At 40.8% G+C, this 22,245-nt stretch overlaps 3 protein-coding genes across 4 annotated transcripts; all 3 read right to left on the reverse strand.

Annotated features, from left to right (window-relative positions):
• Nucleotides 1-9,244: 9,244 nt before the first annotated feature.
• dcakd (dephospho-CoA kinase domain containing) lies at nucleotides 9,245-13,464 on the reverse strand. The gene is made up of 5 exons (XM_034107635.2): nucleotides 13,156-13,464; nucleotides 12,207-12,318; nucleotides 11,064-11,267; nucleotides 10,691-10,778; nucleotides 9,245-10,446 (listed from the first exon to the last, which is right to left on the reverse strand). Exons 2-5 carry the CDS (start codon nucleotides 12,316-12,318, stop codon nucleotides 10,161-10,163), a joined length of 690 nt encoding a protein of 229 aa, XP_033963526.1. The 5' UTR covers nucleotides 13,156-13,464; the 3' UTR covers nucleotides 9,245-10,160.
• A 108-nt stretch (nucleotides 13,465-13,572) lies between these two features.
• Nucleotides 13,573-16,967, reverse strand: pus3 (pseudouridylate synthase 3). Its single transcript, XM_034107634.1, has 7 exons — nucleotides 16,859-16,967; nucleotides 16,118-16,535; nucleotides 15,401-15,678; nucleotides 15,134-15,317; nucleotides 14,892-15,001; nucleotides 14,629-14,801; nucleotides 13,573-14,045 (listed from the first exon to the last, which is right to left on the reverse strand). Exons 2-7 carry the CDS (start codon nucleotides 16,532-16,534, stop codon nucleotides 13,774-13,776), a joined length of 1,434 nt encoding a protein of 477 aa, XP_033963525.1. The 5' UTR covers nucleotide 16,535; nucleotides 16,859-16,967; the 3' UTR covers nucleotides 13,573-13,773.
• Nucleotides 16,968-17,348: 381 nt separating this feature from the next.
• LOC117465237 (CD151 antigen-like) lies at nucleotides 17,349-20,019 on the reverse strand. Of its 2 annotated transcripts, XM_034108173.1 has the most exons (6): nucleotides 19,853-20,019; nucleotides 19,264-19,452; nucleotides 18,892-19,092; nucleotides 18,227-18,364; nucleotides 18,048-18,131; nucleotides 17,349-17,716 (listed from the first exon to the last, which is right to left on the reverse strand). In XM_034108173.1, the coding sequence occupies exons 1-6, from the start codon at nucleotides 19,907-19,909 to the stop codon at nucleotides 17,645-17,647; spliced, it is 741 nt and encodes a 246-aa protein (XP_033964064.1). In that variant the 5' UTR covers nucleotides 19,910-20,019; the 3' UTR covers nucleotides 17,349-17,644. The 2 variants fall into 2 exon arrangements, with proteins under 2 accessions (XP_033964064.1, XP_033964065.1); XM_034108174.1 differs by lacking the exon at nucleotides 18,048-18,131 and having other exon boundaries at nucleotides 17,649-17,716; nucleotides 18,169-18,364.
• Nucleotides 20,020-22,245: the final 2,226 nt, after the last annotated feature.

Here is a 22,245-nt window from a genome sequence, read left to right on the forward strand (position 1 = left end):
TAAAGTTCATGGTTTCAAAAATGAACTAATTTATATAGTTGGGTGGGTAGAAGGGGGTATCATGCACCCCCCTGAAATATACTTTTAATCAGATTTTCTAGAGTGAAAAAATCGTGTAGAAAACGATTAGCTATGTTAAAAAGTTGAAAAATTGTCCCACGTATATTTTTTTCCCAAATTAGTGTTTATTTACCCGAAAAATCGAGTTTCACTCTTTTTACACCTTTCACTATATCTCAGCCATTATTGCAGATAACTGAACAAATAAGGTATCCAGATCCATGTTTTGAGGGTCAAGGAACACAATACAACTATTCTTAAAGTGATCACATGTGTCTGTGGCATGCTATTATGCTAATTAGTGCCGCCATTACAATAAAATAGCATTTTAGTCTTGTACCAAGAACGATGTATTTTGCACCGACAGAGAAATATTCTTATAATCAGTGTTTCCTAAGTGTAAAAAGTATGTAGAAAATGATGAGCTATATTAAAATGTTGTCTGGATGTCCCACATGTATTTTTTATGCAAATTAGTGTCACAATTGCCAACAATGGAATGTTCACACTTTTCACTCTATCTCAGCTATTATTGCAGATACATGGACAAATAATGTGTCTAGACCCATGTTTTGATGGTCAAAGATCACAATAAAACTATTCCCAAAGTGATCAGATGTATCTGTGGCATGCTATGCAAATTTAGAGACGCCAATATTGCAGTAGAGTAAGTGAACACATAGGGTGTCCAGACAGATGCTGTGTGTTAACCAATATTTATTTGTTTTGTACTAGCCTACAGCAAGGGTCAAACATCATAATATAAGTATTGATGTGACTACTCTTTCCCATTCCAGATAAGCAGTCAAGGTTTGGCTCTCCACTATCTGATTAATACTCAATTTGAATCATCGTTTTCAATGCTATCATCAGAGTCAAATTCCTCTTCCTCTTCGTCTTCCTGTTCACGCTCTGCCGTGTCCAGGAGATCAACCAGGGAGGTTGGCAGGACAGGACCACAGGACCACACCGGTCTCAACACTCCATCAATCCTCATCCATCCCTGCTCCTCATCATAGGGGTTTGGTTTTTCTAAAATTGATTCATCAGCTCGCTTGTATAGAGCGACGCGATGGTTCACACGTTGGACGTGCGGCTTCAGAGCATCATAGCATGGAGGAAGGCGAGCCAGGTCAACCTTAGACTTGGCAGTGAGTTTATCGTCCTGCCCCACCATTTTGCGCAGCAACTTGGCACGGACTACGTCCACTGAAGACTCACGACTCTCTCCATATATCAGACAGGTGAATTGCTCCAACTGCTTCAGCACCTCAGGCTTGACATTCCAGTTGTCGCCCAGTTGACTGAACGCCCTGTGAAACTTCGGGTTCTTCTCCAGCTTTTTCAAGGGCCCCACCTTCCCCTTCCCTTTGAAGGCACTGGGGCAGTCTTCTCCACTGAACACATGGAATCCAAGAAGTGTGGCACAGTAGTCTTCTCCCAGGGATTCTGCGAGCTCAGAGAGGTTGAGAAGTTGTCTATGTTTCCCTGACCCCGTATCCAGGTATATATTCAGCCTGATGGCACGAGCGTGGTAAAGAAGAATCACACAGATATCTGTGTCAGGTGTTCAGACTACAGCATTCTTGTAGCCAAGGACAGCAGCATGATGAAGGTAGAGTACCACCCTTGTATCAGTCTCTTCCTGGTTGCTGTAGATAGTGGGGAGCTCACGTACCTCAACCTGATACACAATGGGACATTGCACTTTGATCAACAATGACAGAGACTAGACACAAATCACAGATAATCACTTAGAGTATAATTAAACCATCAATCACTTTTAATATGGGCTTTCAATTTACCTTGCCATTTGAGGAGAGAAGTTGATGGGCTCTCCCTTCCACGACCAGCCCTGCCATTTCTGTTCTCTCCAGCCTTGAAGCTGCCTGTTGATCGCTCCATACTCGCAGCAGGAGCTGGCAGAGGTGCTTTTTGTTGTCATCATTTGTGAGAAACATCTTGAAGTCATATGGCTTCCTGGTTGCTGGTCCAGCCAAAATGATCTTCTCTGAACTGCCACGTCTCAAGCTCTCCTGCTTTGATAGATCCTGGATGGCAACTGTCAGTCGAGAACAAAAAGTGCTTTTTGGCCATCATCTGATCAAGCAATTGTGGGCATATCTCCCCACAGGGTGGAGGAAGGTTGGTGAGGACATGGAGCAGAGCCATGCCATCCTGGATGAACAGGGCATCCTTAGGGTATGGCAGATCCTTTGGGGTGGTGTCCGCCAGAATGTAAAGAAAGGGTCCAATCATAACCACATGACGGACAAATGTATCTGGCCAACACCAGATGATGGGTAGGGCTTTCATACAGACACCAAGATCAAATGTATTCAGGACCCACCTCTGATCCACCTGATCAGTGGCTAGCTCAGAACGCTTCAGTAGCTCACGAACAACTGTATTGTCAGTGATTGGTTGATGGATGGGCGTGCCGTGAAGTAGTCCACTGTTGATTTTCTGAGTGGAGGAGTACCAGTTGCAGAGGTGAAGCCCCCTAGTCCAGGCACGGGCTGCTGTTCATTGCTTCCGATGTACCTGATAAAGAGCCAGCTGTAGTACACTTGCATCTCAGTTGCATAGACTGTGTCATTCTCTGCTGGCGGTGTGAATGATGAGCCATCATTAAACTTTGGGTCGGCGCGAGTGAAATGCAAGGGTGGGAGTGTTTCTGGTGTGTTGACTTTCAGGCTACGCTGTTGCGACTTGTCGATGACGGGTAGCATTCGGACCTTGTTGCTCTCAAACCCAGGCTTGACCTCCTGGACCATGATTCCCCCAGCACTGTTGACAATGTTGCTGCCGTGCACACTGGGCGTGGTTTTATTCAAATTGTCCCACTCACAGTGGAATACCATGTTTCAATCTCCTATGACAATTGCGGGTGTCCGATAGGATGAGACTTTGTCCAGGACCTTTGCCAGGGCAGTTTCCAAATCCAAACCAAATCCGTAGCTCTCAGAGTGGCCAAGCCTGTGTAATATTGTGGTGAGCTACTTGCTTCTGAACAAGTGCCTGACAGTCACACAGAGTAGAATGTGTTTTGGTAACTTCCATTCTCCCTCTGACACTGCACGGCACAGTTCTTGCCCAATGGAGAATACCAGGCGCTTCATCTTTTCATTCGTCTCCATGTCTTCCTTGCCAGCCATAACCATGCTGAGAAACCGGACGAGGTCTGTGGGTAAGAGGTTTTCAGGAGTGAGCTCCATGTCGTCAGCTGTTGGCGGCCACTGTAGGTCTTTGGACCCTCTGAAAGCCTGCAGAATATTCTGGCGGAGTAGGAGAGCAATGTTTTTGTACTTGTCTGTGGTTCCGAGAGTGTAAGCCGACCCAAAGTTTAATGATGGCTCATCATTCACACCGCCAGCAGAGAATGACACAGTCTATGCAACTGAGATGCAAGTGTACTACAGCTGGCTCTTTATCAGGTACATCGGAAGCAATGGACCGCAGCCCGTGCCTGGACTAGGGGGCTTCACCTCTGCAACTGGTACTCCTCCACTCAGAAAATCAACAGTGGACTACTTCACGGCACGCCCATCCATCAACCAATCACTGACAATACAGTTGTTCGTGAGCTACTGAAGCGTTCTGAGCTAGCCACTGATCAGGTGGATCAGAGGTGGGTCCTGAATACATTTGATCTTGGTGTCTGTATGAAAGCCCTACCCATCATCTGGTGTTGGCCAGATACATTTGTCCGTCATGTGGTTATGATTGGACCCTTTCTTTACATTCTGGCGGACACCACCCCAAAGGATCTGCCATACCCTAAGGATGCCCTGTTCATCCAGGATGGCATGGCTCTGCTCCATGTCCTCACCAACCTTCCTCCACCCTGTGGGGAGATATGCCCACAATTGCTTGATCAGATGATGGCCAAAAAGCACTTTTTGTTCTCGACTGACAGTTACCATCCAGGATCTATCAAAGCACAGGAGAGCTTGAGACGTGGCAGTTCAGAGAAGATCATTTTGGCTGGACCAGCAACCAGGAAGCCATATGACTTCAAGATGTTTCTCACAAATGATGACAACAAAAAGCACCTCTGCCAGCTCCTGCTGCGTGTACGGAGTGATCAACAGGCAGCTTCGAGGCTGGAGAGAACAGAGATGGCAGTGCTGGTCGTGGAAGGGAGAGCCCATCAACTTCTCTCCTCAAATGGCAAGGTAAATTGAAAGCCCATATTAAAAGTGATTGATGGTTTAATTATACTCTCAGTGATTATCTGTGATTTGTGTCTAGTCTCTGTCATTGTTGATCAAAGTGCAATGTCCCATTGTGTATCAGGTTGAGGTACGGGAGCTCCCCACTATCTACAGCAACCAGGAAGAGACTGATACAAGGGTGGTACTCCTTCATCATGCTGCTGCCCCTGGGTACAAGAATGCTGTAGTCTGAACACCTGACACAGATATATTTGTGATTCTTCTTTACCACGCTCGTGCCATCAGGCTGACTATATACCTGGATACGGGGTCAGGGAAACATAGACAACTTCTCAACCTCTCTGAGCTCGCAGAATACCTGGGAGAAGACTACTGTGCCACACTTCTTGGATTCCATGTGTTCAGCGGAGAAGACTGCCCCAGTGACTTCAAAGGGAAGGGGAAGGTGGGGCCCTTGAAAAAGCTGGAGAAGAACCCGAAGTTTCACAGGGCGTTCAGTCAACTGGGCGACAACTGGAATGTCAAGCCTGAGGTGCTGAAGCAGTTGGAGCAATTCACCTGTCTGATATATGGAGAGAGTCGTGAGTCTTCAGTGGACGTAGTCCGTGCCAAGTTGCTGCGCAAAATGGTGGGGCAGGACGATAAACTCACTGCCAAGTCTAAGGTTGACCTGGCTCGCCTTCCTCCATGCTATGATGCTCTGAAGCCGCACGTCCAACGTGTGAACCATCGCGTCGCTCTATACAAGCGAGCTGATGAATCAATTTTAGAAAAACCAAACCCCTATGATGAGGAGCAGGGATGGATGAGGATTGATGGAGTGTTGAGACCGGTGTGGTCCTGTGGTCCTGTCCTGCCAACCTCCCTGGTTGATCTCCTGGACACGGCAGAGCGTGAACAGGAAGACGAAGAGGAATTTGACTCTGATGATAGCATTGAAAACGATGATTCAAATTGAGTATTAATCAGATAGTGGAGAGCCAAACCTTGACTGCTTATCTGGAATGGGAAAGAGTAGTCACATCAATACTTATATTATGATGTTTGACCCTTGCTGTAGGCTAGTACAAAACAAATAAATATTGGTTAAATACACAGCATCTGTCTGGACACCCTATGTGTTCACTTACTCTACTGCAATATTGGCGTCTCTAAATTTGCATAGCATGCCACAGATACATCTGATCACTTTGGGAATAGTTTTATTGTGATCTTTGACCATCAAAACATGGGTCTAGACACATTATTTGTCCATGTATCTGCAATAATGGCTGAGATAGAGTGAAAAGTGTGAACATTCCGTTGTTGGCAATTGTGACACTAATTTGCATAAAAAATACATGTGGGACATCCAGACAACATTTTAACATAGCTCATCATTTTCTACATACTTTTTACACTTAGGAAACACTGATTATAAGAATATTTCTCTGTCGGTGCAAAATACATCGTTCTTGGTACAAGACTAAAATGCTATTTTATTGTAATGGCGGCACTAATTCGCATAATAGCATGCCACAGACACATGTGATCACTTTAAGAATAGTTTTATTGTGTTCCTTGACCCTCAAAACATGGATCTGGATACCTTATTTGTTCAGTTATCTGCAATAATGGCTGAGATATAGTGAAAGGTGTAAAAAGAGTGAAACTCGATTTTTAGGGTAAATAAACACTAATTTGGGAAAAAAATATACGTGGGACAATTTTTCAACTTTTTAACATAGCTAATCGTTTTCTACACGATTTTTTCACTCTAGAAAATCGAATTAAAAGTATATTTCAGGGGGGTGCATGATACCCCCTTCTACCCACTAGACTATAGTTCATAGTTCTTTTTTCAATAAGTTGCTGCGAGCTATTATTTGTCTCCTGTACGATGTTAGTGGGCCATTTCAATGTTTACAATATCCTCAGAGGGCCGTACAAGTTATTGACCTCTGCTTAAAAAAACTAAAATCACAACTCATTCATTTCATTCTGTGCAAAGAAAAAGCAACCTCTTAATCCAGATATCTTACCATGACTCGCGTATGCATGCACGTGCAGGGTGTGGCGTGACCACCAAAACAGAAAGATATGGACACAAGATGTGTGCAAATGTATTTAGTTTCCTATCCATGTGAACATGATTTAAGTGGGGGGGGGACCTAACCTCCTCTAGGGGGGTCCGGGGGGCATGCTCCCCTGGGAAGATTTTTTTTTAAATGTTGAAGTTAAAAGCATCAATCTGGTGCACTTTGAGAGCAACATTAGGAGATCTATGGACACATCTCTCAACACCCAAACACAACTGTAAACAGATTTTCTTTTAATTTATGGATATTTGACAAATCACTCCCCTTTCAAACTGTATTCTTCTTTATTAATAACTGTCATATAGTATTTTATACCTGTTTACTTTATTCTCTTATTTTTTTGATAACTATAATGATCATATAAAGATGTGCCTTTACCTCACTGGTTGTAGACAAAGCTTCTTATATTCGTTAGCATAGCTAGCTAACCAGATGCTAATGATTTTTTTTTTGCGTGTGTTTATAAATTACCTCGAGAGCCGTACCAAATTGTCTCGCGGGCCGTATACGGCCCGGAGGCCGGAGGTTCCCCACCCCTGCCGTAGAGTCTCACTCTGAGCGAGTGCTGCTGCAGCTGCTCTCGGCTTCGTCCATACTTCATTCAATGCTCGCCGGTTCCGCGGTTCCACATTGTTTCTTGTGAGGAGTCTGATATATTTAGTATATTTATATTTTAGTGCGACAGCCAGGGGTTACAGGCGCGTACGCGTCACAGGCAGCTTGCTGTTGCCAGATTGGGTGGTTTTCCGCATTATTTTGAAGCCTGTTTACGGTGTGTTTTAACTGGGGTTTCGGCTGAAAGGCATATGAAATCTGGCACACTTTTGAACGCCGTTATAATACAGTGCTGAGAATGAACCCACTTTTGAACGCCGTTATACAGTGCTGATAATGAACGCGTTCTCAATTACGTTCATCTAGCGGAAATACAGTACGTTCAGTTCACGTTCGCCCAAAATATGAACGCGTTCATGAACGATCGTTCATTGAACGCGTTCAGGTACATCACTGCCCGGGGGAGCATGCCCCCGGACCCCCCCAGAGGAGGTGAGGACCCCCCTAGAGGGTGTTAGGTCCACTCCCCACTTATAAAAATAGCACTTTACCACTGCACTCTCTCTAATCTCAGATGCACCCTTAGTCATTTTGTTCTGGAACCGGGCCTGAGCTGACATATTAAGTTAAACATTGCATAACATGCAATAAAGCATGTTTAATGTCCGGAGTAGAATTTTGTGCTAAGCTATTTATTTGGTTTTCCTTTGCTCACGCTGCTTTACCTTCCCTGACGGCAGTGTAGGCGGGGGGAATGATGAAAAACCACTCAGACAGGAGATTCAAAATGTGGACACACTGTGGTGCCGCAGGCCCACTCTCTGAAAATGATGGTGAGATTATAGAAGTCTTTACCCCCTGCCATCAGGAAATGATTTGTCCTGCTGCAGGAGAAGACCTACCACACACAATGAAGTGTTAGGTTGTGCCTGTATCCATGCACTTTTACAAAGTGTAACAAGGCAACTTCAGACTTTCACCTTTTAGCTTGACACCCTCAGAATTAAAAGCAATTTATATTCAGACTGAGATTTCGACACCCTTTTTCCGCCTGGAGCCTTCACACTTGCTGGTGTAGATATAGACTTCCTTACACGCTCTGCATCTGGCCTCTGTCTGTGTCTGAGAAAGAGAAGAACATTTAGAAATCTCTGCCGAACAGATGACTGCCCAGTAAACCATGTTACTTTCAGACAGAGGCAGGAGTAGATTTAAAAAAACAAAACAAAGGAACCTAAGAATAGACAATCATGTTCATCATCGCTCTCCCTGAATTTGTCATGCCAGTTTTATTGTGTGCATTATGTTGCCCCCCGCCCACCTCAGCCCCAGTCACTTTGCATTATTTCTGCTGTGGCTTGATGAAAACAAATATGAGACCAGTAGGAGCTTTAGACCAAGCCAAGTGAGCCACCCAGGCTCCTGGGACTTCAGTGCCAAGATGTCACCACATCCGCCTGTAGGCCTGAATTTTCATGCCGAAGCTCTAATGTGGTAAAGAACAAGGACGTCACAACTCACCGTTAACGGGAGTTCATTATTTTCCTCTCCTTAGGAACTGTCACTAACACATTACCTGAAGGATGTTATTATATCAATGTGTTTTGCAAAGAATATTGGGTTGTCGATAGGATTTATATCTGTTGTCATAGGATGCTACCGAATATGGTAATCTGATGGAATAAAACAATTAGCATTCTAATAACTTCTCATGCGTAAACATTTGTTAGTCATACAGAAAATATTTAATTAATTTGACTGTTGGTTGGACAAACCAAACATTTGTAGATATCTACTTTGGATTCTAACAGACATTTGTCACTTTTTAAAAGAAACAATGATAACAATACATTTCTAGTTTCTTCAGTTACAGTTTTTCTCAGTTTATTCCTAAAAAGTCCTCATTCTGTGAAAAAAGTTGTATAATGTCTCCTGTTTCTCTGAGGTGAGCTTTCTAAAGTCTGAGAATAACCCTGATGATGTCAGTGACGTAATTTCCCTGGATTTTGAGTACGACCTAACATTTTACAGAAATCCTTAGTTGCCATTACGGTTTTGAAAAATGTGGGTATTGAGACTCAACAGCAGTTGTGTAAAGGATATTCAAAGGCTCAACATTTGTGTTAAGTTATTGTTGTTTTTTTTCCAAATTAGTTGTAATATCATAAAAACCTCCTCAAACTAATATGTATTAAAATCTGATTTAAGAGGCCAAAAGAAACCTCCCCCATCCTTAAATGAATTAGAAATTAACCTCTTAGTGTCAAATTGCAGAATCATTCTGCACAGTAAATATTGAACAGTATTATATGTTCAGGACAAATGGCAAAATAAAAAAATTATACAAAATAAATAATGAAAAGGGACACCATCTGACAGTTGTTATTTGTTAAAACAGTAACGCTTTTATAATTCATTCAAACAGCTGCTACAAATGTTGTGTATAGTGACAAGTGAGTGCTTACAGAAAATAAAATCACAGACTTAGTATTTACAGAGAGCTTCAAGTGTAAGAAAATACAGTGTTACAGTATATATTTATAAAGTCTGTTGATTCTGTTCCCATTACAAATGGATTGTCAAATACATCCCGTCACCTCTTAATTATACATATCATCAACATGCAATCATATTACATATTATGTAAATATCAGCTCATTCATGTTGGGTATTGTAGGCCATCCAATAATTTTGCACATTTATCATTAGGGACAGGGCTGGCATTTGTGCTAATAAACAAACTGCAAATAAACGGTTTTAAGAATGTGCAGCTGTTTACTTTTTTCTGCTCTTCATTTTGTTTTATTCATAATGTATACTATCAACCAAAATGTCTTATTTGGATATCATCATAGGGTATAAAATACAATCAAATAAAATCTCATATATACTAGATCGAGTCATTTGCCTGATATTGCTGATGTTAGTTATGTGTTGCACACGACACCAAAAAAAAACTGGGATCACTGTTGATGCCCTTAAAACTTAAAATAAACGTTACTGCATTGGGCAGCAACTCTAAGGTATCACCTTCATGTTTGTAATGTTTCTGAGTGAAACCGAAAGAAATTGCACATTCAAACCCTTCCCACTAAACCACATTTATCAGTGCATGTTGTGTCAATAATGGAAGTCGGTGTTAGGAGCAAACAGAGCACGTCACACCACTGAACTGTAGTGGTGGGTGCTGGGAAACTAATCACACAGTAAATTGAATCGGGACCCCCCGGTGTGCCTTCGCCTGTTTCTACTCACTCCCCCACTTATTGTTCCCCGCGTCTGTCCTCTGTTAGGACATAAGTATCTTGGTTGCATACAGCAGAATCCCACCCAGACTAGTAGTGGCAGCGATAGCGATGACCCTTACTAAGAGGAAGTCCATGGAGTCCTCCAGCCGTGTGTGCAGTCGCAGGACCTGCCTGTGGGTGTCCTCTCGGCTGCCGGAGTTCTCCACAACGTGATTGGCCAGGCCGCGCTTTTCATTGAGCGGCATCTGTGCGGCAACGCGCTGCTCCGCATGCTCCTGTGTCAGGCCGTCCCTCTGCATCAGGCGCAGCAGCTGAGTGGCAGGGTCACTGAGAGGGAACAGACAATGGAGGTTATTTATGGAGCAGCCAGGGTGCCTTGTTAAAAAAAATCCAGAGGCAGTGAGTCATGCTAATAAATGTCATAAGAGAGAGGTAACCAAAAACTCACAAAACTGGGCTTAATGGCCAGTTTCTGTCAAAAACAAACATCAACATATTTTAAGATTTTGATGAGAGAAACCTGGAAATAATGAGTCATGTAAAATAATGGGGAAGTTAGCAGTGGGCTTACCAGTAGACTACTACAGTGTGGTTGAGAAACTTAGTGAGACGTCTTGTTTCGAACAGAAGGGGCACATCCAGCACGACGTAGCGGTATCCTGTGGAAACAAAAGAGGAATCATTTTTAAAAAGTGCCTCAAAACATTTACACTATAACATTATGAAATACAAGTAGCAAAGTTCTTAACTTTTTAACAACATACACAGTGGCTGGATCCACCATCACGTTTAACCTCGTAAAAAATATTGGTAATATTCTAAAATGTTGGCATTATTTGGCGTGTAGTGAGAAATTCATACAGCTTTGTGACAATCGGCGCTCCACATCAAAACAGCCATAGCTCCCTTTCAGTAGATTGTAACTCAGACACACTCAGCCTCACCTCTGAGAAAGTACAACAGGATCTCTTTGAGCATTGCTTTATGGATCTCCGGGTGGGTGATGGAGTTCAGCAGCTTCCTCTTCTCCTCGTCGGCGAAGATGAGCTGACCGAGCTTCTGCCGGTCGATCTCGCCATTCTCGAGGAGGATCTCCGGTCCAAAGTGGTAAACGATGCGGGAATAGGCCGGAGTGTGCTGCTCCACAACTTGTATCAAGAAAAGAACATCTTAATTAAAGGTCCCCTATTATACTGTTTTTCATCAATATATTATAGGTCTCATATATATATACAAACATCTCTCTGAAGTGTTTGGTTTGAAATACCAAACAGATAAATGTAGCATCCCATAATCCCCTCTGTTTCAAAAGTGCTGATTCTGGGTCTTTTACTTTAGATGAAAATAAGGAGCCACTCCCCACGCCCCTCGGAGAGATATTTGGTTAAAAAAGAATGGTGCTCTAGGAGGAGATTCAGGTGATAAGGTGTTACCTTGGTTGGTTATTGGCTGATGGCTACACAAGCCAAAAAATCGTTATGACATCATAAATAAATGGATCAAGACAAAAAGTGAGCAAATATTTTTTCCTGAAACTTTCAGAATCTCTTTACACATAGGGGACACATGTTTATGTATAAAAGACATGACAAAGTTGCATAATAGATGACCTTTAACACAGTGTCAAAAATAAGAACATATACCGTTTTGCACTAACTAAGAAAAGTAGTACACACAGAGGGGAAAAGGGGGATTAGAAAATATTGTAATCGATTTAATAACAATCACCAGAGTGCATTTCAATCTTTATTCTATTATTTCCTACATGCAGCTGGGACATTTCCCCTAATTCTGTGGCCTTTTATCTTCACCAGATAACTACTAGATCATCCCTGTAGTCAACAGAGACGGCCGTCATGATGCATGCACTCTCCAAGCGTTTGTCTTAATGAACCTCCTACAGGCTCAACATCTTCATGTCCATTTCAGTATAATAATACACGTTATGAGTCAGTGATGTGGGACATATGGGTGAATCCATATTACCACATGTGAGTTAATTTTAGTTATCCTGGATGACAGTGTTGACTAGTTATTCTAACTCTTGACTTGAAATCTTAATATTTGCAGGAGAGATTTCCACCCACCTTTCCTTGCTACAACATCAGCATCAATAATGGGACACCCGAGCTCCCGCAGCATCGTAGACACTGCACTTTTCCCTGAGGAAATACCTCCCGTCAGTCCCACCAGGAACATCTTGAGGCAAAGACACAGGAAGTTTAACCAGGGAGTAATGTCACTAAAGTAATACAAGGGTTACTCTAGCTGTATGGTGACTCTGAGAAGCTGATTCAAATGTATACAAAAAGCAATTTTATCATAAAAAAACTTGTAGATTGGAAATGTCAATTGTTTTTAAGTATAAATTCATGGCTAAAAGAGAAACAGCATTGTTCTCAAACCCAATACCACAATGTATTGGGCATATTTGTGGATGGGTTTTCTCTTCTTTTTGATCCATATAAACTTATGAAAACAACCGAGTATTGTTAAGTTTTACAAATAACTGTCAGCATGTTAGTATTTTAACTTTCATGTAAAGTTCATACCAAATTAAAAAATTGTTTATGTAAATCAGGGCAATGCAAAAAAAAGACATTACAATTAAAAGGAAATAAAAGCTGACAAGGTGTATATATTATGTTTGTCCACATACAGTGGAGCCAATATAAAGGGTAATTCAATCTAAATCTAAGAAAGATGATAGAGATATATACAGATGTTTCGAATACATTTCTGAAAATATCCAGGTGTTGCTTGCTATTTATGAGTATATTAAGTCTGGTGCTGCTATGAGGGCAACACGCCCCCTGCTGTGGAGAGGCTGAGCTGCACTCAGTTTGTGCACAAATTAGATAACAAGCAAACTAAAGTTAGTTAGACAGCTTTGAAGTTATTCTTGACTCAACACCAAAATAAACCCAGACCATAGCTCCTTTATTATGCAACCAATTTATTTGAGAGAATGACCGGTTAACACAGTTATTAAAGTTATTTTGTTAGTTAACCACCAAACCCTTGTTGTATATTCACCTTGTAACGTGTGCTTCTCCTTAATTCGGCTGAATGTACTTTGGGATGTCCTGCAGAGCCACAGCGGTGTAGTAAACAACCAGGATTGCTAACAAGCTAACGTTAGCACAAGTCTTTATCAGGTGAGAGCGACTACAAATCTGCAATACCACAAACCAGCAGCCATCTCCACTCCGCCCTTTCAGATATGCAGTCAGAAAACAATGGCGAGCACAGTCGTGTCGCAAGATATTGCCGTCTGTAACTCTGACTTGCACTCAACTGATTGCTAACGACCTAGCTTCTTAGCTTGACAAGCGCCACCTCGAAAGTCTTCCGACTTTACCGACGTACGTTGGTTCCGCTTAGTTAATTGCAAATTCCCATTTACAACTTGAGGTCGGACCACTGCGTTCAATAACACATTTGAAAATAAATATCAGCGATAAACAATTTCTCAAAAACGTGTTTATTTCAAAGCAAAAATATTTGCATGAATGAAAATGTAATAACACAGTTTTTAAGAAATGAAAAAGGAAAAAAAACATTTTGTTTTCGAATTAAAATGTATATACAATGCTTCCAGAAACAACAATTACAAATGATATATTGGCAAATTGATTCTCCTGTGAGAATATATTAATCTTCTGCTTTTTCATCTGTACTTTGTTTTGGTGATGACATCTCTGATGAAACAGGCAGACTAGGGGAACTGTGGGAATGTTTGGACTTTTTCCCTCTGTGCACCGTTTCACCTCCATTCTCCCCTTCCTCCCGCTCCAGCCTGCCTCTTTTGACAAAATGGTTTATCCTGGACTCCAGGCTCTCGCAGCACGGACGCTCGAGCAGGGGCCGGTAGTTTCTCTGCTTGCTGCCTTCTACTAGACAGCAGGCATTGGAGGACACTCCACCTGTAAATAGAGACGAGTGAAACAATTTAAACAAATATTTGAATGTGTATATACACTATACTGTGTCTAAGCAAAGTATTCTATCAAGCAAACATTATTTGTAAAGCACCTTTTGTACCGTTTAGTGCAGTTCAAAGTGTTAATAATTATTCTCACTGTGGAGTCTAATATCCTTTTTGTTCTCCTGCCAATTAACTTATTGAATCTAGCATTTTCCCTTTTTTTTTTACTACACTTTTATTTATTTATTTACCTTTGTGGTAAGTTTGACCTTTTTTTTATCCTGTGTATCATACTTATTACTGTTGCTGCGGTGACATATAATTTTCCCTACAGGGATCAATAAAAGGTTTAACTTATCTTAAATAATAAAACTAAAAGATGTTATTGGGACACAGACAAATATTTCAACAAAAGAGTAACAGTATATGATTTTCTGTATGTAAACGTCTATTGTTAATGTGTGAATATTGGCCTGGAGTGACATTCGATTCCTAAATTATTATCCCAGTCTGGCCCTGCAGAGGTGTATTTTGACATAATTAAAAATGTTGAGGTGTGTTCATCTCTTTGAACATCTCACCTGCGGCCCCCAAACCCTGGATCATCCCGTGCAGGACGTGGCTCCGGACTGTGCTCTGGGTCCAGTGCTGCTGAAGCTCAGACAGGACGTGGCTCACCTCTTCAATGTCCTGTTCCCAGGCCAGACCTTGAAAGTGGCAGTCGTGCAGCACCAGCGGGTAGTCTACTGCCATACTAGAGACAAATGACAAAAGAAACATTCATACAGATGCAAATGTAGTTTTACCATATTGTTTTTTATTATGGATTTGTACACAAACACACCTGTATTGTGGCTTCCTGGGGTTACTCTGAACATCCATGAGCTTATCAATTAGCTCCGGGTCTTCCAGTTTCTGCCCTATCAGGAGAAGGAGTGCCATCATGCATCGTACCTGCATGAAACACAACATGGAGTTCACCCAGACTGCAAATGTCACAAATCATCAATATATATATATCAATATGACGGCTTGAAATTAAACATTTTAAGGAAAGAAAAATCACTGATCAGTGTGTCTTCATACCTGATGGTACAGGAAGGCCAATCCTTTTATTTCAAATATGAATACATCATATGGGCCAGTGCTGGAGATGTCCTGTGGCTGCACAGGCTTTACTGATGCAGACAAGATGGTCCGCTCAAATTGAAGGACTCCATTTCCCACGTCCATTTTGCACAGGTTGCGAAAGTCATGAGTTCCCTCGTATCTGTCGGGGTTAACAAACCATCAAATCAGAACTGTGACATTGAGGGGTAACATCAACATTCATCATTTTGTGTCTTCACCCACCTTTTTGCAGCCTCTGCCATCAGTGTCACATCCAAGGATCCGCGGGGGAAGTAGTACCGGTACGTGCGAGACTTACAGTCAAAGCGAGCGCTGAAGCCCTCTGCAGCTGGAGACCAGTCCAAGATCCTAATGTCCTGAGGCAGGACTCTGTTCAGCATCTTCACATAGGGAACCTCACTGCCAGTAGCTTTGTTCTTGATGCTAACATCAACATGTTCAGGAACTGAGATGCCCAGTCCTCCACAAAACTGTGTGGAGCGCAAATCGATTGTTATGACCTGTGGAGGAATAAAACCGTTGAAGTCAAAATCTAAAATTAAACATTTTTCTACCTTAACTGTAGTGCTATTAATAAAGCTAGAATTTGTGTGTTTATGAGTATATCAGACAATGATATGTCATGGCACGTGGGTTGAGGTGCTTAGGGGGCAACAAATAATAGTGAAAAAAACTATTATCTTGAGAAACAGAATCATGATTGCTAGAGACACAGCTGTTTAATTCAAATGTATTTCTTTGGTACTTTGAGCAGTAACTCTAGATTGAAAAATATCACTACAAAGAAGAGGAAACATGTCTCTTACGTTTATGCAGCTATAATATTGTTGTCATCAAATTTTGGGCACAGAACTAGAGCACCATTCAGATTAATGGCATATTTTCTCACCATATTGTTACATTATTCCAATTTAGATGATGAGTACTTTGAGAACTCACTTGGGAAAAGGCACTGACTCCTTTATCAGTACGACCACACCGGTGGTAGTTGGAGCTCTGTCTGTCCTGGATCAGCCGTGTCTTCAGCAAAGCTTCAAAGAGTCTGGCCTCCACGGTGTTGTCAGTGTTATCCTGAACTGCAAACCCTTGGTAGGACCATCCCAGGTAAGCCAGCCGCAGAGCCACATGCCGCCGAGGGTGTGCAGAGAAGTCGAAAGGACGCTCTTTGGCTACTTTCTTACCCTTTTTACAGCTGCTGGTGTTAACATCAGGTTTGGAGTCAGTGTTTTCATGAGTGGATGGATTGGACGTCAGCTCTGAATCCTCTCCAGCTTGACTTCTCTCCTTCAGCTCGGACCTGAGCTTCCCCCATTCTTCCTCCAGCTCCTTTATTCTCCTGGTTAAAGCCTTGGACATGCTGCTCAGCAATATAATCGAGAAGAGAGACCATTGAGAAGGGTAACTAATAATTGTACAATTATCTCAATCACTATCATCTCATATATACTTACTAAGCAACTTGTTTTATTATACATATGTTAACCTGTGTAAATCCAGTTAAGCAGTAGCCTATAGTTCGTGGTTGGGTTTTATGTTAACACAATATTCATCCAGACAGCTCATTTAGCTTAAGTCCAAACGCTACACACAGTCTGTTAGCTTAGCTTGTGTGGTATGTTACATAGCATATATTAAGTAGTAGTGGGAATACATTATATTACAATAAAACTATTTATTTACCTTTGATTGTGGTTTCAATGTTGTTGTTAAATTAGATTTTTCCTCTCTGCGTGCTGCTGGCGCACACGTTACTTTTCGAGCTGATAGCAGTGACGGATTGATTTTGAGAGCGGACGCATTTCCTGTTGTGGGTTTCTGGGAAATGTAGTGTACTTCTAAATTGCCTCTGCCTAGTGCAAAGCGATTAGATCCTTTGATTGAGAACATTGCTTTTCCTAAATTATTTATAATTATGAGATTATTTTACCTTTTGAGTCATAACAAAAAGATCGCAAGAGCATCATGTTGAGCAAATGTAACATCTCTATGTTAAATAATCTGTTACTTGATTACTTAGTTTTGATATGTCTGTAAAATGAATGTTCAGTATTGGCCTTCGTAGAGCTGAGTGAGTGACGCAGAATTGTTGTTGAAATATTGAACATTTGTCAAAAGTTAAAAACTTTAAAGATGTCAAATCAGTTGTCAAACATAAATGAAATCCTCCAACAAGAGTGTATCACACATTTATTAGATGTATTCTTAGTAGCAGGACAATTAAACATGAGACTATTATAGAGTGGTGTTTTCGATGAAAAAGACCAAACCATTCCATTTAGATATATTTTGTTAAAATAGTCAAATTTTGCAAGTGCAAAAAAAGCAGTCATTCAGTTGTTTTCAAACATATCAATTACAGAATCATCTTTAAGTCCAATTATAGTATAAAAAGACTGGATAAAGCAAATAGAGTAGTTCCAATATGTCAGCAATGTGTGAAGTCTGCTGTGCTTGGCCACGATGACATCAGCTCATGTTGTCATAGTCTTTCTGTTTTATTTTACAACTGAAGAGAGCCCCGATGAATACTCCAAAACACTGTAACAGGTACAAATGTTATAAGTTACTGGAAGTAAATGAACTCAAGACAGGTCAGCAAAAGTTAATTTCTCTCTCCATAAATTCTAATTAATTCTGGATTTCACCACCTTGGGCAGACAGGTTGAGATAGGCTTCATTATCATTCATGCCATCATTTTACAAATGTCCACATTACCATAACTTATGGATGTTCTCTCATTCAAATTGTTTAAATATGTTTTCCTATGTAATTTAATAAATAACTAAATCATACGACGAAATGCATGTTATTTTTATTTTTTTACAGATACGTTGATTGCATTTTTTTATTTATAAGGAATGTGTTTACCTCTGCAATTGCAAGACATATACAGATAACTCCCACCGCCATCAGTCTTTTCCCCAGAAATAAGTAGATGGCCTTAATGCAACCCTGAAAAGGACACACAAAATATAAATAAAATACTTACTTGTTCACAAAAATGAATTCAAATGACTATGCACTTGAAATAAGATTTCCCAGTAGACCTTTTTGCTAGCTTTGTCCTTTTCTTTCCCACAGCCGGCACCCTTCTCCACGCAGCAGGAGTCCGGCGTAGCTTCGTGGTCCTCCCAGCCCACACTGGTGGCCCAGTCGTCGGGGCCGTCTGCTCCACAGCATTTCAACTGTAAAATGTTTTTATACATGAAAAAGTCATCAAGGTAACCTGGTGATCTGTGTGTTCATGATGCAGTGTAAAACCTGTTCGATGGACACACAGGCATGTTTTCTTTCTTTAAAAAAACCATAAGATTTTCTTGTGTGGACTTCTAAGAAAAGCTGGTATACCACTACTGTCATGTGTGCACAATAAACGAAAATTGTATTTAGAAATACTTTGTAGGAGGGAGGTTTATTATGTAGCTGAGCTTCTTATTGTTACTCATTGTTATAATTTGTACACAATTGCATCCAAAATTGAATATGTGAATGTACTGTAGGCCTGTAAAACTCTTTCTTTTTACAGTGAAGTTAACATTTGGCATTACATCATTCACTTTCACAATGCAAAGTCAATTAAAACAATCTAAGTCTTATTGGTATCTATTACATACGCAGTTCACAAAGAGAGCTGAGAAAACAGATGGCTTAATAAGAGCTTACAATATTTTTTGGGATGATTAGGCCTTTTGCAAATATCTCTGTGCGTTACCTTTTCCTGAATTCTGTCGATGGCAGCTCTCTTCTCCGGGCTGTACTCACTGATTATCATTTTCATTTTGTCCATGTAGTTTACTGAACCTTTTATGTTCGCTAGGGCAGAAGGATTCAAGATCATCTTGCTGTAGAATGTGTAAACGATAGCCCCAGTGATTATCTCCATTAGGATAATGATGATCAGGCAACAGAGGAACTAGTTCATAAGAGAAACCGAGTGAGCAGAGTTAGAGTTCAGTCTTGTCACATATGCTTAAAAAAATAAATATATATATTGATCAGCCTTGCCCTATTTGTCCCACAGGCACCATTTTTTTAATAAAATGTATGAGGAGACATTTACATTATGTAGTGTTGTGTTACTCACAGATACCACCAACTTATAATTATCAAAGAATGCTCCGAGACAGCCCAAGATGGAGACCACTGTAATGATGGAACCCACTGCTATGAGGACTATAGCAATTTTTGTAAGGGTTTTCCCTGCGATTTCTCCCAACTCTTGGAAAGTGGGGTTGTGCAGTACTCCGATAGTGAGGAGAGCAACCCCAGATGCCTGAAAAGCAAATGCAACAAAAGGACATTAGAGCAGTGGGCTTTAAATAGTCAAATAAAACCCAATGAACCCTGTTCTGCTGTTGATTTAAAGTACTGCCAACATACTGTAGTGTGAAACTAAATCATTGTAAAGAGGAAGATCTTGTCTAACTATGTCTTCAAGATTATGGTATAGGACATTGTTAACATAGTTGGATATTAATCCAAAGTACAAATCACTCTTATTAATACAAAACATTGTGTAAAGCAGTTTAGAATAAAGTTTTATTCAATTTTACTGCCACTAACACTTTTACTACGGATACAAATATAAAATTGTACATTGATCCATTCTTTGTTATCTATCATTGCTGTAATCAACACTTTCATTTATAGACAGAATTACCAAAATGACTTACCATAAAGACCATGTTGAAGAAAATAAATCCACATTTGAAGCTGCAAAACGTGCACATTGTGAGGACTTGTTGCAAGCGATTCAAGTTTGTACTGTAATGAAAAGAAGAAAGGACAGAGGACAGAGAGAAAGCAGCAGACGTCCCTCAGTGTGTGTGTGTGAAGAGATACAGACTTTACACCTAGATGTAAGTCAGTATGAAAATGAACCTGCAGCCTGATAACATATCAGGCTGCAGGTTCATATTCATACTGACTGGACTGTAAATTGATATATCACATGGAAACATTCAGCGAGGTCCCTGTTAGACGATTTGAATAGTAGCGTTTATGAATGCAAAAAGTACCATAGAATGTGATTAGCTCAATATCAGGTAGAAGCCTCTATATGGCCTTTTGTTGGAATATAATGTAAATATTGGCCTTGGCTTTAGTGTCATGATTTTCATTTGTAACACTACATACCAGTCTTCAAAATTCGAAATGGTTAAAACAAAATCTTAAGCTTAGCATCAATAGAGAGGCCTTGTGACGTGTTCAAAAACTGGGAATAACAGCTCAAACGTCTATTTTAACCTATTTAGAAACTGTGGGAAGCCTTCAGTAAATCCCACATAGCATTTTGACAAACATATACAAAAATAACAAGAGATCTTGAGTCTTTATTCGCAACGAAACAGAAATGCAGTTTCTTTCTGCCACAGTTTGAAGTGTCTGAGCACTTGGAGCCGTCTGACTACTGGAACTTGCTTCAGGGTTCCTCCCATCCCTTTTGAGGACCAAACTCTTCCCCAGAGCTTCTCCAGCAACATATGGAGCAGCTGCAGGAAGCCTGACCCGACTCCATCAGCTGGAAGAGGAGCGAGGCCTCTGGCTGCAGCACAATAATCTTTGTCACAGTAGAAGGAGCAGCCGGGATGCTTGTAACACTCTGGCAGTGTCCTTCCTTTTTCAAATCTCTTTCTATCCATTCATGTCTTTTTCTGTGTCCATCTCCTTTTTCTGCTTTCTTAGAGCTCAAGCCAGCGTGCATCAGGCTGTGAAGGACCATGCTGCTTTCCTATTTCAGACAAAACATCAGAAATGACTGTCCCCATTAACCACTGAATAACTGCAGTTTCTTTCGATGTATGTGAGGAATAGATTATGTCAAACATGGCTCAATTGTGAGTCACAAGGCTTTACCGTTTTATAATAATACATACAGATACTATCTGTTAGAGGACAAGTCATTGATGTGCGCACATGGAGGTGTGGTTTTATCTTTCTTCTGCTCATTACTGCCTCTCTGTCCACGAAGCCTTATCCGTAACTTCTTATTTGCCTGCAAAGAAATGTAGGCTCAAGAGATAAAACATATTTTGGATTGCTGCAGTTCAGTGTGCACCAGGCACCAGCTCATCTTAAAAGCGCACATTTTGATATGTTCAAAGTTTAATTGAGGACTTTCTCTCCCGTACGGCAGTCAATGCTCGTTGACAGACTTGTTCATTTCTGCAATGTGAGGCATGCTACCACAGGAGGGCCCCATTCCACTTTTTTATAAAAATGTGTTCAACATTTGGGTGTAATGGATTGATGGCATGTGTTTAAAGAACTTTGTGGGAACAGGATAACACAGAGCCTGCTTGTCTTTGAAGTACTTCATGGGAACAGGAAGTAAAATAATTACCATAGTTGGAGAACTCAGTCGCAGAGAGAACATTGTGCTGCCCACTCTTTGCTTTTTCCTGTTTTGAATTCCACAAGACTTGGTCAAAACCTTGCACGATTTCTGTCTGATAAGGATAATTGTTGAGGAAAGAGATGGGGTTGTGGGCCTGCATAAAATATAAGTGCTTTGTGCAATAAGTGCATTATTCTATTGTTGAAAAACAAAAACTGTCCCACTGAATGTACTTACTTATATTATTCTATGCTATCTTTTTACCTTATATGGCTATTTCTAAAGAATGTGCCCAAGCTTAGTGGGCCTGTACTCAGTGTACATAGTTTTCAAGGGTGATGTCATGTCTTTTGAAGTTCTTTTATTTATTATCCCCAAAACACATGTGTACAATTTGGGACTTTCAGGGAAAAGGAAAGACAAACTAATAACAGGAAAGAAATGAATGTGAAATGTGCAAGAAGTCTTGATGTACCAACAATTAGCTTTTGTTATTAATAATCATGATGGAGAAAACAATAACAACACAACTAATGCTAAATCAGTTAAGAATACTTTCCGCAGCAAATTAATTGATGTGGTTATGCTACCCCAACATATATTACACATAATAAAATGTATCCAGCAGCAAAACAATTATTTACCTAACCATCTTGAATGTAAGTAAAGAAGGAAAAGAAACACAATTTGTTGGCAATGCATACTCTCTGGTAGTCTGCAGAACAAAAC

Source organism: Pseudochaenichthys georgianus, chromosome 19 (assembly GCF_902827115.2).
Source record: "Pseudochaenichthys georgianus chromosome 19, fPseGeo1.2, whole genome shotgun sequence".
Lineage (NCBI taxonomy): Eukaryota > Metazoa > Chordata > Actinopteri > Perciformes > Channichthyidae > Pseudochaenichthys > Pseudochaenichthys georgianus.

What these genes read in the sequence shown, in the direction of transcription:
- dcakd (XM_034107635.2), bottom strand. Translation starts at nt 12,318, where the DNA reads ATGTTCCTGGTGGGACTGACGGGAGGTATTTCCTCAGGGAAAAGTGCA. An exon ending in TGATGTTGTAGCAAGGAAAG is followed by an intron (nt 11,268 to 12,206) that starts GTGGGTGGAAAT and finishes TCTTGATACAAG; the next exon opens with TTGTGGAGCAGCACACTCCG. An exon ending in CACACTGTAGTAGTCTACTG is followed by an intron (nt 10,447 to 10,690) that starts GTAAGCCCACTG and finishes GTTCCCTCTCAG; the next exon opens with TGACCCTGCCACTCAGCTGC.
- pus3 (XM_034107634.1), bottom strand. Translation starts at nt 16,534, where the DNA reads ATGTCCAAGGCTTTAACCAGGAGAATAAAGGAGCTGGAGGAAGAATGG. An exon ending in ATGGCAGAGGCTGCAAAAAG is followed by an intron (nt 15,318 to 15,400) that starts GTGGGTGAAGAC and finishes TAACCCCGACAG; the next exon opens with ATACGAGGGAACTCATGACT. An exon ending in CCCAGGAAGCCACAATACAG is followed by an intron (nt 14,802 to 14,891) that starts GTGTGTTTGTGT and finishes ATTTGTCTCTAG; the next exon opens with TATGGCAGTAGACTACCCGC.
- LOC117465237 (XM_034108173.1), bottom strand. Translation starts at nt 19,909, where the DNA reads ATGTGCACGTTTTGCAGCTTCAAATGTGGATTTATTTTCTTCAACATG. An exon ending in TCTTCAACATGGTCTTTATG is followed by an intron (nt 19,453 to 19,852) that starts GTAAGTCATTTT and finishes TTTGCTTTTCAG; the next exon opens with GCATCTGGGGTTGCTCTCCT. An exon ending in TATGTCTTGCAATTGCAGAG is followed by an intron (nt 17,717 to 18,047) that starts GTAAACACATTC and finishes TACCTGTTACAG; the next exon opens with TGTTTTGGAGTATTCATCGG.